This window comes from Sander vitreus, chromosome 3 (genome assembly GCF_031162955.1).
Source record: "Sander vitreus isolate 19-12246 chromosome 3, sanVit1, whole genome shotgun sequence".
In the NCBI taxonomy this organism is placed as follows: Eukaryota; Metazoa; Chordata; class Actinopteri; order Perciformes; family Percidae; genus Sander; species Sander vitreus.
This window is the reverse complement of record NC_135857.1, coordinates 25888464-25905903: the sequence shown is the minus strand read 5'-3', so window position 1 is coordinate 25905903 and position 17440 is coordinate 25888464. Positions and strand designations below refer to the sequence as shown.

The 17440-nt window shown below is 42.2% G+C and overlaps 2 protein-coding genes across 2 annotated transcripts; one reads left to right on the top strand and one right to left on the bottom strand.

The window, feature by feature from the left end:
• Positions 1-6: 6 nt before the first annotated feature.
• Positions 7-9080, bottom strand: sars2 (seryl-tRNA synthetase 2, mitochondrial). Its single transcript, XM_078246698.1, has 16 exons — positions 8788-9080; positions 7466-7561; positions 7276-7305; positions 6991-7131; positions 6391-6445; positions 6228-6291; positions 5836-5941; positions 5665-5712; positions 5396-5504; positions 5085-5130; positions 4908-4995; positions 4599-4711; positions 4356-4449; positions 3702-3794; positions 3554-3619; positions 7-1734 (listed from the first exon to the last, which is right to left on the bottom strand). The coding sequence occupies exons 1-16, from the start codon at positions 9061-9063 to the stop codon at positions 1594-1596; spliced, it is 1566 nt and encodes a 521-aa protein (XP_078102824.1). The 5' UTR covers positions 9064-9080; the 3' UTR covers positions 7-1593.
• Positions 9081-9548: 468 nt separating this feature from the next.
• On the top strand, positions 9549-17087 carry LOC144515666 (kelch repeat and BTB domain-containing protein 8). Its single transcript, XM_078246697.1, has 5 exons — positions 9549-10014; positions 10377-10530; positions 10707-10785; positions 12230-12457; positions 12669-17087. Exons 2-5 carry the CDS (start codon positions 10377-10379, stop codon positions 14164-14166), a joined length of 1959 nt encoding a protein of 652 aa, XP_078102823.1. The 5' UTR covers positions 9549-10014; the 3' UTR covers positions 14167-17087.
• The last annotated feature ends 353 nt before the right edge of the window (positions 17088-17440 follow it).

Here is a 17440-nt window from a genome sequence, read left to right as displayed (position 1 = left end):
GCAATATATGAGACAGAAATTAAAGACATATCTTTATTGATTATTCCTTATTATGGTCCTCATGAGCTGGACAACACACATCCATTCACAATTTCATAGCCTTTGAAAAAACAATTGACAATATATATTTACAGTGACAATGAACTGATAGTAAGGTCTGATCCAATGCCTTAAAACATTGTTGCACTCAATTATAAAGTCAGACTGTATTTTATTTAATCTAAAGGACTGTGGAGATCATTAAAGGACAATTCCGGCACAAAATGAACCTAGGGGTTAATAACACGTGTACCGAGTGGACCGTTCTCTGGGATATGTTTTCATGCTAATCAAATGTGTCTCTAGCTAGTCACATAGACTGTATATAGAATGGACCAACAGATCCCGTTGCTCTGGATGGAGACCAGTGAAGGATATTAGAAGCACTTTTCCGGTGATGGCTGAGCGTTACTGCGCAGCCTCCAACTGAGAGAGATGACGTAGATGTGACGTGAGCAACCTGTCTGAAAGTTGTAAGTCTTCTGGTAGCTGTGCCAAGAGAAATCTCAATCATTCCGAATCTTGCAGAGACGGAGAGCGTAGGTATATGTAAGAGATAACATAGGCACAGGCTAATTATTGCTAAACTAAAATGCTAGTTAACATTAGTAATTAAACTTAAACAGCTAATGTAAGTCGAAACTGCCTGCGAGCTTCTCCTGTACTATATGGTAATTCCTCTACTATGCGACAGTAAGTCCCGTGGTTATGACACAATCGTTAGCCTATTTTCACAAAAACGTCTACTATGGAGCCATAACGTGAGATACAAGGTAATGGAGCCTATTATACATTGTCATGTTTCTTTAGAAATAAACAATGGACAAATAAAGTCTTTAAACGCTTCAGATGTAAAGTTAATCGCTGTCAAAGTGACGTCAAAATGAATGGTGAGTGCTTGTTAGCATCAAAACGGCACCATAGGAGGTACGCGTTGTGAGGAGAAGCTTACCCCCTTGGCTAGTCGTCAAGGCACGGGCGCCATCTTGGGAAAACAGTCATGTCCAGTCGAACGACGTGCTTGAGCTATGTTACTGGTTACTGGTTGCACGGCGTTCATCATTTGACCGGTTTTCCCAAGATGGCGCCTGTGTGTATACGTGAACGCTACTGTTTTTATAAACTATCTGTACACTTACAAAGTTCTCAATGCTTCGGTTTACATGTAGGGACCATCATTATGCTACCGTGGAAGTGTGGTGCTATGTTGAGCCTTGTTAGTGGTATAGAAATAGCGATTTCTTTTTATGTTACCCATGCCTTTTTAGGTTACGACTAGTTTTATAAGCTAATCAGCGGTTTGCGCTCTCTTGTTTCAAGCTAGAGACACATTCGATTAGCATGAAAACATATCCCAGAGAACGGGCGACTCGGTACACGTGTTATTAACCCCTAGGTTCATTTTGCGCCGGAATTGTCCTTTAACAACAGGCACACAACAAAATGTATGAAATATCCTTATGATTGTTAAATAGCAACCTTCTGTCTGACTTGATGGTTGAATATGAACTGGCTCCCACCTCAGGCGTTTACAGGTGTGTGCTTGTATTTGTGTCATCTGGTCTTGGGAGCAGGCCTGGGTGGTCGACTGGGCTGGTTGGGTCCGATGTATTTCAGTGGAGTGTACTTTGGCGTCTCAATCACTTCTAGGCCCAAATAAGGCTGCAGGGCCCGGGGGACACGCACTGTTCCATCCTTAGGAGATGGAGAAAAAGGACGGAGACAAAAGAAACAGCAACAAAAATAGCATCATTAATAACACAGTGATGTTAAGTCCAGTGGATTTAAAAAAATCTTGAAATAAATATGTTAAAAAACATTTTGAAGTAGCTGGGTTTACACCAATTGGGTTGCAGTAAATTCCTCATTCCTAAATTAAGCCTTTTAAAATGTGTTCTAGTATTTGACATGTAGTTGGAGTTAGTTAAAGGGGAACTATGCAGTTTTTTTTAGCTTAATTTACCTTAACTGAACAGCTTCGGAGTCATTGGAATGGTTATGTGACTTTTTTCAAGTTGAATGGTGGTCGTCTCGCTCCCCCCTAGCGACTGTGAGCTGAAAAACCACCCTTGCAACTTGGGCCGGTGAGTCGCCAGCCTCAGCGTCAGAAAGTATCGAGTGATATCAGGTCTCGCGATGCAACGAATTGCTTCACGGCACTGCACACATACGCCCATTCAGGAACCGGCTAACAAGGTAGCGATGGAGTTTTTCACGCTATCGTCATAGCTGAGCCGGCAAAAAAGAAGCAGAAAGCTAGAAAAGCATTGTCAGAGGAACAGAGAAAGAGGAAACGGCAGACTGACCGAGCGAGGAGTCAGACACAAGTAAACATAGGAGTTGCCAAATATCTATTCCGAAGCTATAGGGGGAGCTCTATAGAGAAACCTGCGAGCAAAAAGCGAGAAAACAGCGAAGAAATGGCCAAAACTGCATAGCGCCCCTTTAATGCCCATTTTTATAGAGGATGTAAAATGCATAAATAAAAACAAAAACAGAAGAAATAAATCTCTATAATAACTGAATTGTTTTTCATTGTGACATGCATTTTGAAAATGCTAAATTAAAAGCTAATCACAACCCAGAAAACAAAGTGAAGAGGTGTACTGCATTTCATTGTTCAGGAGAAAGTGCTCCTTGCACTATTCTAATGGGCATATTACACCCAAGAAAGAGATCTCATACAAGTAAAGAAATGTGGGAATTAATGGGTCGTTACTGTACAATCACTGACTGTCAAAATGACCAATGCCTCTTTTAGGCATTCCCCTGTAATTGAGTGAATATTTGTTGGACAATTTCTCTCCCTCAGGAAAATGTAAAACTGTTTTGCAATATAGAGGTAATTGAAGTATTATTTCTATATCGTTAATTCAGCATCTCTAATGACCAATTTATATAAAAATGTTTTGACTAACAACAATCACCAGGGGGAGCTACTTCAACACAGGTGCATGCAAATTAGGGCTGCACAATTAATCGCAATTTTATCGAAATTGCAATATGGACTAGTGCAATATCCAAATCGCGGGGGGGGGGCGCAATATTTGTTAAAGGCAAAATATGTGTCTAACCATTCTGAATGAAGTATTGTGGTGCTGCAGAGACGTCCTGGGCCTACAAATCCTATCCTACAGACTAAAGAAAAACATCTTTGTTTGGTACAGATTCTTGCAAAAATCACACTACATGAATATAGTACATTTTTATTTGCGTTTCAATGAAAATTGATCATTCCCTCCAATATCGTGAATCATATCGCAATCGCAACATCAGTCAAAATAATCGCAATTTGACATTTTCCTCATATCGTGCAGCCCTAATGCAAATGAATACACATTTAGCCCAGTGGAAAGGGAACAAGGTCATGTTTTGTTGGAGTCGCTGACTTATGCTTTTATAGTGTCTTGAATCTATTTTATCATTCTCTAGGACAATTATTTAATGCATTAAAGGTTTTCCAGGTTTTTGTGAACCCTCATGTGTGAAGTGTGCCCTCATGTTGGTGTCTTACTTTGGTCTGGTGAGTCTCCAGGATAGCAATGATGGTTCGGGGGATGGCACATGCTGTAGCATTCACCTAGAGAAAAATAAAAAATAAACATTATGGAGATGGTATACTGCTGTGAACTAAACCCGCAGGATTGTACAGCAGTGCTTACTGTGTGGGCGTACTGCAGGCTGCCATCCTCTCTCTCATACAGGATGTTGAGACGTCTGCTTTGGTAGTCTGTACAGTTGGATCCACTGGAAATCTGATATATATATATATATATATATATATATATATATATATATATATATATATGATAGAAAAACTGCAATCAAAATCAGCAGCTAAATACAGCTAACTGGCTCTGTGGAGCTCAATGGGTATGGCTACAATAGACAGACCTTGTTTGAATGGAAAAAATCTGTCATCTTTCCCCATTAGACATGATTGGCATTCATAGCACATACAGTACCATCATCATCTTTACCATTGTCTTTTTTTATTAAACAGAAGTTATTGACTCTCTTTCAACCTTTCAAAGCACTACTGCTTTTTTCCCCCCCCTCAACTGCTTGTGCAGCATTTTGTAGCTAAATAGAGTCCAAATGTTCCTCGCATGTTTGGGCACCCTACAGACTTTTGACTGACAAAGAAAGGGAGTCACTAATGACTGAAGGTATTTTTGTTTGTCTATTATCACAAATGAACATCTTTACATTAGTCACAGTCAGCAGATATCTCAGTTGACATGCAGTCATTTCCTACGCATCTGACTTACAATGTTGAAATAATGTAAGTAGGTAACTAATATAATTGGACTGACCTCTCCATAGCTGTCCCTCCCAGGCATCCATGCTTCAATGTCATACTTTCTGTGTGCTGGAGGACCCAATTCCTGTGTCGGCATGTCCAGAACTCTGAGTGAAAACACACAGAGACAACTTGGAGCTACAAACAGAGCCATAACTCATACAAATATTCTACATATCATGTCAAATTTATTGGATGTATGAAACAACAGGGTGACTAAGATTGTGATCGTGACTGTATTTGTGTGTGTGTTAACCTGTAATGTAGTTCCAGTGCAGAGAACATCTCTTTCTGCAAAGACACCAACTCTCCCAGCAGCTGAGAGCTCTCTTCTCCTGTCTCATCTGCTGTTATTCCAAACATCTCTACCTGGACGGACGGACACACAACACACAGTTAATTACAAAGCTCATCATCACAATAAATTAGGCACTTGTTTATAACCTTAATACAAAAAATTGCAATCACTTATTAAAAGCAAACAAAGAGTTAGCAATACACAGTTTTGTATACATATTCATCCAAGCAACTCATGTGTCTCTAATATACAATATATCCTTGTAACCTTGTTAAAGTGATGTACTCTGTAGAGCCCCCATGTCTCTCTGCCTGTGTCCGTCTCTGCTCTGTAGCAGGTGCTGCTGCACACCGTCCTGCAGCGGGAGACGACAGATCGTGTCAGCTAGAAATACTCCAATATAACACTATCCGTAGCAAACAAGGAGTGAGGGGTACTTTTCACCTGACAGGCAGGTCCTTCCAATTTACTGCATGATCCATGAAATAGCCTGGAGAAGAGAGGAACACTACACTTACTACACTAGAAAAGCTCTAACTAGGTAAACAAAGTACAAACGTGTGTGTGTGTGTGTGTGTGTGTGTAGTGAAATTACAAAGGAAAACCAGGAACTCAGCACATGTAGCGTTCACTGGTACTGATAAACAACCTTATTGGTTATTTATTGTTCGATGAAATTAAAACCTCATCGTGATAGCAACACATTAAGACATTAGTGCATACGTTTATTAACAGTGAAGAAGAATGACTTTTACCTGCCACCCCGACCTCTCCAGTCCCAGCCAGATTGAGGTCTGGGAAACGGGCCTGGTCCAGTGAATAGACCTGAGAGTGATGGGCGTTGGGCTGCATTCCACAACCCTCCTGAAGGTGGACAAAACAGAATGATGAAAAAAAATAAAAGCGGAGATATCCGCGAGAGTAGGATATTGTGTGGCTTGAAAGATTCTTTGGTCTTCTCTTGACAACACCTATGCAAAATCAGGAATTTTCGAAACAAATGGCTCAGAGTTCTGCTACTCACAAACACTGCCCCCTTCAGCATGTCAGGTACAACCATAGGAATGAAGCCCTGCAGGAGTCAAAAAGAAAACTCAAGTTTGGCTATCCTATATGTTAACAGAATAATACAAATAATAATACACTCAGTTTGCAGACTTCATACAGTATCTAATATTTCAAAACACATGCTTACCCGTCGCTGCAGTGTGTCAAGGGCAAAGTTTTGGAGTGCAGTCTGAAGTCTGGCCCCTGCTCCCCTCAGATAGTAGGACCTGTGGCCAGAGACATGAGCTAGATGTCTGCAGAATGGGAATAGAGGAACAAAGTATAATGACCCCCCTTTCATATATTAGATACATGATTATGGTATTACCATATTTATACAAAATGGCACTTTGCTCTTCAAACTTTTCATATCTTTGCTCTGAACCTGCAGGCTGACTAAACAGAAAAACTACCATCTCTTCTTCAGTTTTCTTTGAATCATATGAACAAAAGGTTCAGAAGAATAGTGCACAAACAACACAGCATGTGGAATATCAAGTGGGACAAGTACTTAAAACCAAAGGTCAGAGTCCTCCTCACCGCTGCCTGATGAGACCCAACTCCTCCCCCAGCTCTACATGGCCTCTGGGCTTGAAGTCAAACTCTACAGCAGAGAGAGAGCAGATTAAGATATTTGTATTTTTAAACACACAAGGGTAAAGCACTTAAGATTATTATTGATCCGACACATTAGATCAATTACCTGGTTTCTGTCCAACCAGTTCCACCACCCTTGCCTGGCTCTCGTCTCCAACTGGCTGAAAAAGAAAAGACGAACTTTAGGAAGTTTCAAACTACACTCACTTTAAAAAGACACAGTAAACGCAGTTTACACGCAGTAAATGTCTCCCCAGATGTAGACTGGGTAAACCCAGCCTGATCTGCCGGCGATTTGATTTCGCCCTGCAGCTCAGGCTGGAAACCTGTACATTTATCTATCCTGCTTCCGTTACAATTTTGCGGGGACCAATCACAAACTGGCTTATCCACCTGACGTGCTCTTGGCGGGTTTAACCCGATGACGATAGAGAAGCAACCAAACAGCTTCTTGTTTACATTCAACATGGCGGCCACCGAAGCGCAGCAACCCGTTGATGCTGCTGTCACTGCTACGTCACCCGGATCGTTGGTCTGATTGGTTGAAGGACTATCCAATTGCGTACAGAGTCATTTGAACTACGCCCGTTGATCACACCTCTTGTGCAGTAGAAAATACAGAGCAGACTCCCCAGACAAAATTGAGCTTGGTCTGGTGATAGCCAGACTACCCCAGATGCACAGGACAAAGTGTGTGTGTCCTCACCACATCAGGGTGTGTGGCGTTGGGCAGTCTGAGCGCTCGTCCATAGTGTTCCTGATCCAGCTCAGTCTCTTTGGGGTAAAGTTGATTCAGTCTGTTGCGGATCTCTCGGCCCTTCTGCAGAGCCTGGGTGTACTCTGGAAGCTGCGTGATAAACAACAAGGACTCAGCGCTGGTCCCAAATGTGATTTACCACTGAAGAGTGCACTGAAAGCAGAGTAATAATGCCAAGATTGACTGAGTCAATAAAAGTATTAAAGAGTTTAAATTCTAAAGTGCCAAACTTACATTGCCAAGGGCTTTCTTGTCATTCTTGGCCTGTGAAGAAAAGATGATTCATGTCACAATTATGGATGCAGCTTTATACTCAAAGTAGTGAAAATGAAATCACATCCATAAGTTCTATATATTCAAAACAATCAACACAAACATCAGAAAAATGGGGACCGTGACCAGTGCTGTAATAACCTTTACTGACCACTAGTGCTTTGACTGTGTCACTGATGTGTTTCTTCTGCTCCTCTAGCCCCGAGATTTCTGTCTTCACTGCCTGAAGCTCCTGCCACACACATACCTAGTGGACACACACACACACACACACACACACACACACACACACACACACACACACACACTTGAAAATCCAGTAGAACAGTGGGCTCACCATGTTTTCCTTAAATTACATTTTATCCACATTTAAGGACAATGCTTGAATGCTTATAATAGCTATATCTTTTGAGTTGGCTTATCTTGCTTTAGCTTTGTCGTCTTTGTTTAGCTGCATGTCTGCTGCATCTTCCTATACAGTAGTTTTTCAATGTACTCGTAGCCTATATACAGTATGTAAGACTATTGAGAGATACTGACAACCTGAGTTAAATATGTTGTGTGTCAACAGTGGACCAACAAAGTTTTGGTCTGATTCTAAATACTCCATTTGCTTGTTCTGACATTTCTATGAAGCAATATTGTGATTATAGTTAGTATTATAACCTACATTACCATTTTTATGAGTACTTTAACAGACTTTATAACCAATTGTAAATGCATTGTACATAATTTCCATTCAGTCACTCAGTGTTGTGAATCTGTTATATTCCATTGTGTTAAAACTCCGAAGCCTCATCTGACATTGGTTCACTGTTCCCTCTCTGATGAGTCAGAGTCAACACACAGAAGTCAAGCCAGTAGATGTTACGATATGAACCACATAACAGATGACATAAAGAGCTGCAGTTCCATTAAGAGCTTCAAATCTCAACTGATTTTTTTTCTAAAGACCACTCAAATCTGTAACCACTGACACTGATTGAGCTGTTGCTTATTGCTGAGATGCAAGAACTGTGTGAAAAAGCCTAGAATTTAGAATAAAGTTCCCTGTGTCTGAACAATGTGAATGTCGACGTCGTTGATATTAAGATGTACAGATTCAAATTCAAAGGTGCTTTATTGGCATGAAAGTTTCAATAACAATGTTGCTAAAATACAAAAAAATACTATTAAACAATAGTAATATGAACATTAACACAACATTAAGATTGATTTATATGAATTATATATACTGCGCGCGCGCGCGTGTGTGTGTCATTCACTGTCCCTCAGTTTTTTGACATGATACAAAATGGGCAGCAAGGTCATTCAGCTCTTTGAACTTGTTAAAATAAATATTATGCTTTACATTCTGTGCTTTTGCTCATTTATAAGCAGCCACACAGCCCGCTGTTAACCCCAGAAAAGATAAAGTTGTCACGGCTTTAATGTCACAAACAGGACGGCATTTGCAGTTAAAGAAACACTTACAATATTCCTGACATCGTCGCCTCGCAGGTCCCCCTTCCTGTTCTCTACATTTGCTATGACTTTGTCGGTCTCCTCACACACTGCTCTCATATCGAGCTCGGGCTTGTCGCTATAACCTTCACGGACATGCTCGTACAAACTGCTCCGGGCTCCGTGGGAAAAGCGGTGCGGGATGAACACACGTGTCCTCTGCCTTGAACATTGTCTTGCTACCGGCTTTAACACAGTCAGAACAGTGCCTCCAACTCTTGCGACCATGCCGATGCAGGTCGCCATGTTTGTCTTGTGGTTAATGTTGCATTCACGGTTATGGGAATAATCGTTATTGTACTCTGTGTGTGCTCTCGATCAGCCTGTCTCCATGCACTTCCAAAGTTATGCGTTTGATTACAACATTATCACTTAAATGGAAGCATAATGTATGATTATAATACTGACTATTCACACTTCATAGCCTTGCTTCTTGTCTTTTTTTAAATGCTCATTGAACTATGAAGCAAAACGGTTTTACGTAAAACGGTCATATCTGCCTTAAATGCAGCATGAATGCAGAATTCAGTATTTCGGAAATTAAATCAAAATAAAACGAGTGTTCATTTAAAATTATATTTAAAAAAATATATAACTGCTATTTTACGCAACGGTTTTCACATAATGTCAAAGAGCGTGCTGGAAACGTTTAATTTTCCCAGTGACAGAAAACGACTCAGCTCCAAACAATCGTCACGAGCCAAAGGTCATCCAATCAGATGAGCGGAAGTTTAGCGTTGCGGTAATCCGGTTCAGACGTGACAAGTGCGGCCGACTGAACTCAGTCCTAATTTCTGCCCTGTAGGCTCTGCAAACTATTTTCTTCGTTTCTGCCTTACCACCGAGCTGGACGTGTGAGCATAATGCCATGGTGGACTGATATGTGTTACGACGAGAAGCCTTTGCACAGCGGGAGAATTGTTCCTTTGTAAGCTAGTTTGGTCCGTCAGTCAGTAACGTTGGTGATGGATGAGCAGCGAGTAGCCTGAACGCGTCTTCTCCACAGGGCCCGGGACGAGCGTTTAAACTGAGCCCGGAGGACTAAGACACCCAGATGAGAGCAAGCAAAACCTCCCGAAGCTTCTGGTAATAACCGGGTACTTAGATACAATTAGCCTGCTCCAAACTGCCTCACCAATTTCTGTTGAAAGTGAGACCCAACCAGCCTTCACGGTGGAAACGAGAAGAAGAGCAAAGGTACTGTAAGCTAAAAAAAACATCTTACCGGTAAACTGATGCTGCAACAACAGTCTGCTTTGTGTTTGTTATCTATTATAGCCAGTCGATTATGGGTTAACATACTTGTTATTGTCCTTGTGGTATAAAAAAAAGGAAACATACTGCAACTAGGCAGTGGGGTAAATATGTAGCAAACTTAAAATGTAGCTGTATCATGACCTTTGTCATAAAGCAACGTTTTTGTTTACCTGGGTCATATATGTTATAAGCCTCTATCTACATAGGACTGTCTGTTACAGATAGGTCTTGCAAGCATATAGGTTAACACATTTTCTGTGAATAATTCTCTGGCCAAACTATGAGTGCGTACTGTACCTCAGATGAATGCTGTGCGGGGGGGCACAGTCACCTGGCGTCCCCAGCCGTGGCAGGATGGGGACGGGGGAGGAGGAGAACCTCTGTCGGACAGCGACTCAGAGGAGGAGGACTTCCCTGATGACAGTACCACACCACTTGGAGACTACATCACACATGGTGAGATCGATACATGACGAGACTAGAGAGCATGGTGTTGGGAATTTAGAAACTACTCATTAAGTTTCACCTGTCATCCCAACCTCTCTCTATTCTGCTTTGTCTAATTCTTACTCAACCCTCCTTCTGTTCTCGCCCTCCTTTCGTTTCTCCTTCCTCTTTCTGCTTTGTTTTAGGATTGAAGCAGCTCCTGGATGCTCAGCAGCTGTGTGATGTTACTCTACTTGTTGAAGGAAAGAAGTTCATGTGTCACAGGTATGACTGCTATATAGTACAAAGAAGCTGATACATAGAAAAACAATAATTGTTAATAATTTAGGAGTGCTGATAAACTTGGAAATTGAAGAAGTTTCGGGGGACTTTGATGATTTACGTAGAGGCATTACGAGGAGAATTAGGATCAAGCAGTACAATTTAACCATAGTGTAGTGTCATCCCAACTCTGAAGTTCCTGTCTTTCAGAAGGAGCATGCTGGACATACAAGATTAGAGATTGCCAAATAAGGTCCTTCTTCACTCATCTATGCATGTGTGAAGATGTTATTGGATCATATACAACAGCTATTCTTACCTAAGTAACCAGGCACATTATAGGTACCCCAGATCACATGCAGCACATTCTAGGGTCAGACAGTCAGTCTGACATCTACTCAGGTAGAGTTCACTTTATCTATAGCAGGGATCTTCAACAGGGGGTCCGTGACCCCTAGGGGGTCCCTAAAAGTCAATGCAGGGGGGCCTTCAAATTATTGTTGTTTAAAAAAAAAAAAAAAAAATCCGAAAAAATTAAAAAGCCCTAAAAATAATTCTGCATATTATAAGCAAATATAAATCCCCACTGATGATAGGCTTACTGGCCTGTAAGGTAGTCACTGAGGTAGCCATCCACCGATACAGTTCATCCTCCTAAAGGATTCACTGTGCCACATTTGTTTAACATTAAAACAACTATTAGCCTATTTTAATATAGCTTAGTATTCTATGCAAAAAAAAAAAAAAGGTATGTATAAAGGCTTTAGGCGGCCCCACAGGTTATTGTAGGCCCAGTTTATTATGCAACTTCATTTTATACATATAATACATATAATATATGTAGTAGGGGGTCCCTGATCTGTCTCTCTCTCAGCTAAGGGGGGTCCTTGGCTTAAAAGACCCGTGATCTATGGTGTGTGCATATGCTTCTCCAGTGTGACTACTCTGTGTGTATGGGGTGTAATCTTATTCCGGTGACCTTGGGAGTCAGAGAAAAACAGGCAAAAACAGTATTTTGTATCATGCAGCGGTTAAATCCCAGTCAATTGAGAAGAGATTTGAACTGTTGCTTTGCCTGAGACAGGTTTTGATATAGTGTTGGTTGTGTTGGTCCCTGACCTTAACGTGCCCTGTGGTACCACTGTCCCAACTTACACAGCATCAGTTCGTAAACTGGAAATAATTACTTACTCAAGTATTATAACATAGATTGCTAAGCAGATGTAACTGATGAAGTTGCAATTATACAGGCCAGCTCTGTTCTTGTAGAAAGCTGTTTGCACCCTCTGTTTGATATCAAAAAGGGGGACATATATTAAACACATTGGTTTGACTGTGAGCTACTTCTTGTGAGTAGACACAAACTTATCACTGTAAAATGTAGAAATGTCTTCTGCATGTGATATGAAACCGTTATCTTCTATCTTTCATCCTTCTCTCCCCTCAGAGTCCTCTTAGCAGCCGTGAGCCCGTATTTTCGGGCCATGTTCACCAGCCCGCTGGTAGAGTCTCGCCTCACTGAGATCCGACTGGAGGAGGTGACGCCGTCTGTCATGGAGACTGTCATCCAGTTTGTGTACACCGGTGAGGCTGGGCTCTCTCTGGACACAGCTGAGGATCTGTTTGTGGCCGCCAACAGGCTTCAGGTGATGCCCCTTCAAGACCTGTGCTCCAGGTAAATTGCTGTATAAAAGTGACAGATGATCGAGTTTACAGCCTTATTCATTAGCCTTTACAATTCAGGTGGCTATCTATTTACTTTGGCATTAGGTTTAACAAACCAGCTTCTGTCTTCTGCATTTTAAACCCTCTTGTCTCATTTCCTCTTCTGCCCTTTGTCTGTCTTTCTCTCCCCTTGTGGTTGTTCTCTACTCTTATCTCTCCAGGTTTCTATTTGAGCACCTCTCAGTGGATAACTGCCTGGGGATGTACTCTCTTGCTCGCTCTCACCATGACCAGCTGCTGCTACGTGCCTCCCTGCGGCTCGTAGCCCAGCACTTCCCCCGGGTGGCCCGGCAGAAAGACTTCCTCCTGCTTGACCACGGCACCTTAGGCAGCCTCCTGAGCTCTGACCGCCTGGGGGTGGACTCGGAAGCAGAGGTTTACGACGCGGCACGCCGCTGGGCAGAGCACCAACCCTTAGATCGCTACGCCCACATGCCAGCTCTGCTTCACCACCTGCGGCCGGGGCTGCTGTCCCAGGAAGAGAGCCGAAGACTGTGCCAGGAGTTGGGGCCCGCTGCAGCTGGTGAGGGCCTTGGGGGGCCTCTGAGACCACGGGAGGGCATGTTTGAGAAGAAGATTGTCTGTGTGGACCTGACACCTCGGGAAGAAGATAATTTAGCTGCAAGAGACTATACAGTGGACTGCTTTGATCCTCGGACAGGGAAGTGGGAGAAGTTAGCAGCACTGGGTTCACTGGTCAGTCCCGGCTGTACGGCTGTAGGTGACCGGCTGTTTGTAGCGGGTGGGATTCTGCGGACAGGCTCTGTGTCTGCAGCTGTGCATGAATATGATGCAGTGTTGGACCGCTGGGTAGAGCGGCCTTCCATGATCCAGCCGCGGGCTATGCTAGGCCTGCTGGGCTGTGGAGAGTCTATCTATGCCTTGGGTGGTAGTAACCGCTCAGCTCTGCTGGACTCCAGTGAGACCCTGGAGCTGACTACGCTTCAGTGGGCTCCAGGGCCTCGGTTACCGCTCCCTCTGCGCGCCTTTGCCAGCGCAGCATTACGTGGACGGCTTTACCTTCTGGGTGGAACCACACTTGAACAGAACCGTGCTGTGGTCCACTCAGGGGTGCTTATTTATCATACCCTAACAGACTGCTGGACACGTGTGGCTCTGGACTCTGGCGCCACCTGTCTGGCTGGAGGAGTAGCAGTGCGAGGAGGAGTGTGTGCAATTGGGGGATACATGAGGGATACCACCAAGTTCCTGGATGGAAACTACACCAATCTGGAGACTTTAGACGCCACTGGGCGTGTTCTGTTTTTCAGAGAGGGCAGGGGGTCTGGAGTAGAGAGGGAGGTGACTGGGGGAGGGGTGATGGTCACTGCAGAGCAGCGAGGGGGTGCAGGTGGTGGAAGCGACCGTTCCCCAAGCCCTGTGGTATTTCCCGGGCTGCCACGGCGGATTGCAGCTGGGGGCGTGGCCAGGTGGAAACGCAGGATTTATGTGCTGGGTGGGGAAAATGGCTCACGGTTCTATGACAGTGTGTACTGTTGGAAGCCCGGCTGGCGCAGTTGGGTCCAGAGACGTGAGAAACTCCCTGGAGACACTGGAGGGGTGAGCCAGTTTGGGTGTACCACTTTAAAGTTCCCTAAGAAACACATCCTGTCCAGACTGAGACTAGCCAAAGAAAACTGCAAGAAGTCCACTGACTAGCTTTGTAGGGACCAGTATGACTGAAGTCGAGGCAGCCGTTCATTTAACACAAGATGAGCGCCAGGCTGAGTTCGAATTAGCTCTTCTGTTGGTCTTGAGATGAAGTCACAAGGAAGAGACCATTTTATACAGCCTGAGTGCAGCCCAGAGTAGACCTATAATGGACTAGATGCAGAAATGTAATATGGATAATACAATGTACAAGTGGAGCCAGAAACTGGTTAAAAGTCAGGCAACGTGCAGCTGAATGTAACTAGTCAACTATTTGTTAGAACAGTAGTCCTTTTGAGAGAAAAAGGCCTTTTTAATTGTTTTGTTAAAACAAAATGTTATTTTCAGCTTTTTGCTGGCATAAGTTTTTAATGGCTGTTTGGAAACCATTTGAATGCTGTGAATCTTTAAGCAGCGTCTAGTTTACACACAAGGACATTTCTGACCATGCTATGTTCCACTTTATTTTCCTTTTGTTTTTTCTCTAATGTAGGTCTGTAAAGCCTTTTGAAACTGCAATAAGGGATATACAAATAAACCTGACTGAAGTGAAATATATATTTCATAAAACTACTTTCATATAGTTTTTACTTGTACCGTTAGTCATTTTGTTTTTTAATCAACAAAATGGAGCCAAAAATGTATTTTGGCACATACGGTATATGAGTTACAAATCTGCTTTTTAAATCGAACTGAATCTTTTTATTATCAAACTCATAATCCAGTGAAGAGCTGAACATCCTGCAGGAACTGCAGGAAACCTCAGTGGGTTTTTACAGCACAGCAATGGCTCATTTGTTCACTTTCATCCTTCACAACATCAGGAAAGTCAAATACCTGCCCCTGGACATTGCCTAGTGTTGAATATTGCAAAGCCCTGTTCACTGGTCTCACTACGCAGGAAGCCAGATCCCTCCAACTGATCCCAGATATGGCACACAGACCAGATAGCGTCCTTTTACTTGGTAGAAACTGTGCTCATGTTTGGTGTTCTTAAATGCTCTTTTTAAAGGTCCTGCCTCAAACAAGTGGAACATAGCAGTGGGAGAAATGTGTAGATAAGGCTGAATACACAAAAAGATGATAGCCAGAACACCGTCTTCCATATTAATAGATATGACAATGTGTGTGTTTAAGTACAGAAAATCCACTGTCAAAAGGATTTGGTATAGACGTTTATGAAGATGTGCTGCAAAGAAAACTTGAACTGTTCTTTGAGCTAGCATGGTGTGATTATAGGGACGCAAGGTAAATATGTGCGGGTGTCGTGAAGATGACCTACAGAAATTGTGTCTAGACTACCGCACCTTTTCTAAATCTTCAAGCCAGGTGAACAGTTGTCTACTTGATGTAGCAGCCGTGTCAAAATTACATTTTGGTTTTAATTGCTCCAGCCGCAGGACCCGTGAATGTGTTTGGCATGGAGGTAATGGATTATCTGAACACGTTACCACTGCACATAATTTATTGAAATGTATTTCAAAGGTTTTTGTTGTTTCGAAATGGTAACTTTTTTGCTCTGACTACAGCTTGGTGTTCTGCAGGATGGCACTATAGGCTAAGACAGACTCGTCAAACAGGAGCAGATGTGTTGAGATCTGAAAGTGGTTTTAAAGTAACTTAATTCTTAAATTCAGATTTTATGAAAGGTCAGAACGTTTGCCCACAAATGTAAGCACATTGTTTTGCTGTAGGCCACCGTGTTTTCCCTCAATCTTTTCACTTCTGTTTTCCTCTCTTATTTACTCACATTGATGAAATCCAGATACTTCTGCGGGTGATATGTGCATATGAAAAACACTGCCAGCTGTGTTTGAAAATGGCAGAATTCTACCAGTGTTGTCATCAGATTGCAAACTACCAAACAAGACTATAAAACAAGGCTATTTTGAGATTGTTTTGGGCTCAAAGTCAGACACAGAGAACATCACTGAAAGATGTCTGTGACATTAAAATGAATTAGTTTTAAATGCTAAAATAGCAGCAGGGAAATATTTTTTGGAGTTAATTCACTCAGAACCTGCTGAGTTGACCTCACCATCTTAACAATCAACGTTTTCATTACTGCAGGCCAGATATTAGTTTTCAGACGTAACTTTAGATTGGTTAACATTGACACAGTTTAGATTCTGGTGAGTACATTATCAACCAAAAAGAAGAAATTGGGATGGATACAGGATGTAATGGCAAAATAGGATTCCTTTTTCAGATCTTACAACTGGGATATGACGTAGTGTGACTGTGTACAGGATCCTAGACCTGCAAAGTGGATTTATTGCTGAAGCAGTAATTCAGTAGTAGCCTGAAAATAAAAAATTTAAACCTGCTAAAAAGCATTAATTTTGTGAGAAAAAGAGAGGGTATTTCACATAATGTAATTGTAAAACTTGATCATTAAGGCCAAATTGATGTACCTCCCCCAAAAAGGACTCAAATTAGACTGGTCAGGTTTGTCTCATAGCTCATAACTTTCCAAAGTGTTACAATGACTCCCTCAAGAACAGAATAGTGCAACTTCCCCAATTTCTCAGCTAACAGCAGATGTTTAACACCACCAGTTACTTTATTTAATAAGTAGTGAGTTCACTAGTCAAACACACAACATATACCTTTTTTAGTTTTTGTTATTTTGGTTGGTGATGAGATGTGAGCTTTAGTGTGTGTTGCCTTTTTCATTTCAAATATCTGAATTTTCACCTTGAAATGTCACATGAGTTGGTTTTCTTTTTCCTTCATGTGCTTCGTATGACACGCGGAAGGTGATTGTGTGCGCGTGCATGTTTTCTATGCTGAGGTTAAAATCTGTTTAACACAAGCAGAGAAGTGAATCTGCCCTCATTTGTACACCTGACCCAAGTTTGTGATCTGAAAGGCAAATGGATGTTTTGATGAAAGCAGTGCTATCAAATGATTAAAGGACTGTTTGCTTATGTGTTTTTCACTGGTGAATTTTTACAACTGCAGGAACAGTGATTAAGTATTTCGGCTAATCATGTGCCCCCCACCATACAAAAATGAAGTACCTGTTTGGGCATAAAAGAGGCCTTTAATAGATACAAGTCTTCATTTCTGCATGTAAAATGTTTAAAATCCAGTGGAACTACATGACGGATACTTGTTTTGTCATGGTTGGGTGTTAATAATTCCTCTAATAAACTGCTGGCACTGCCCATTGTCACAGTCACAGCTGGCCAAAGTTCTCACTTGGACTGACCACTACAAATCTACTGCCGAGGCATCACTCTTCTACAGATGCAGTTTTTTTTTTCTTGTTCATATTGAT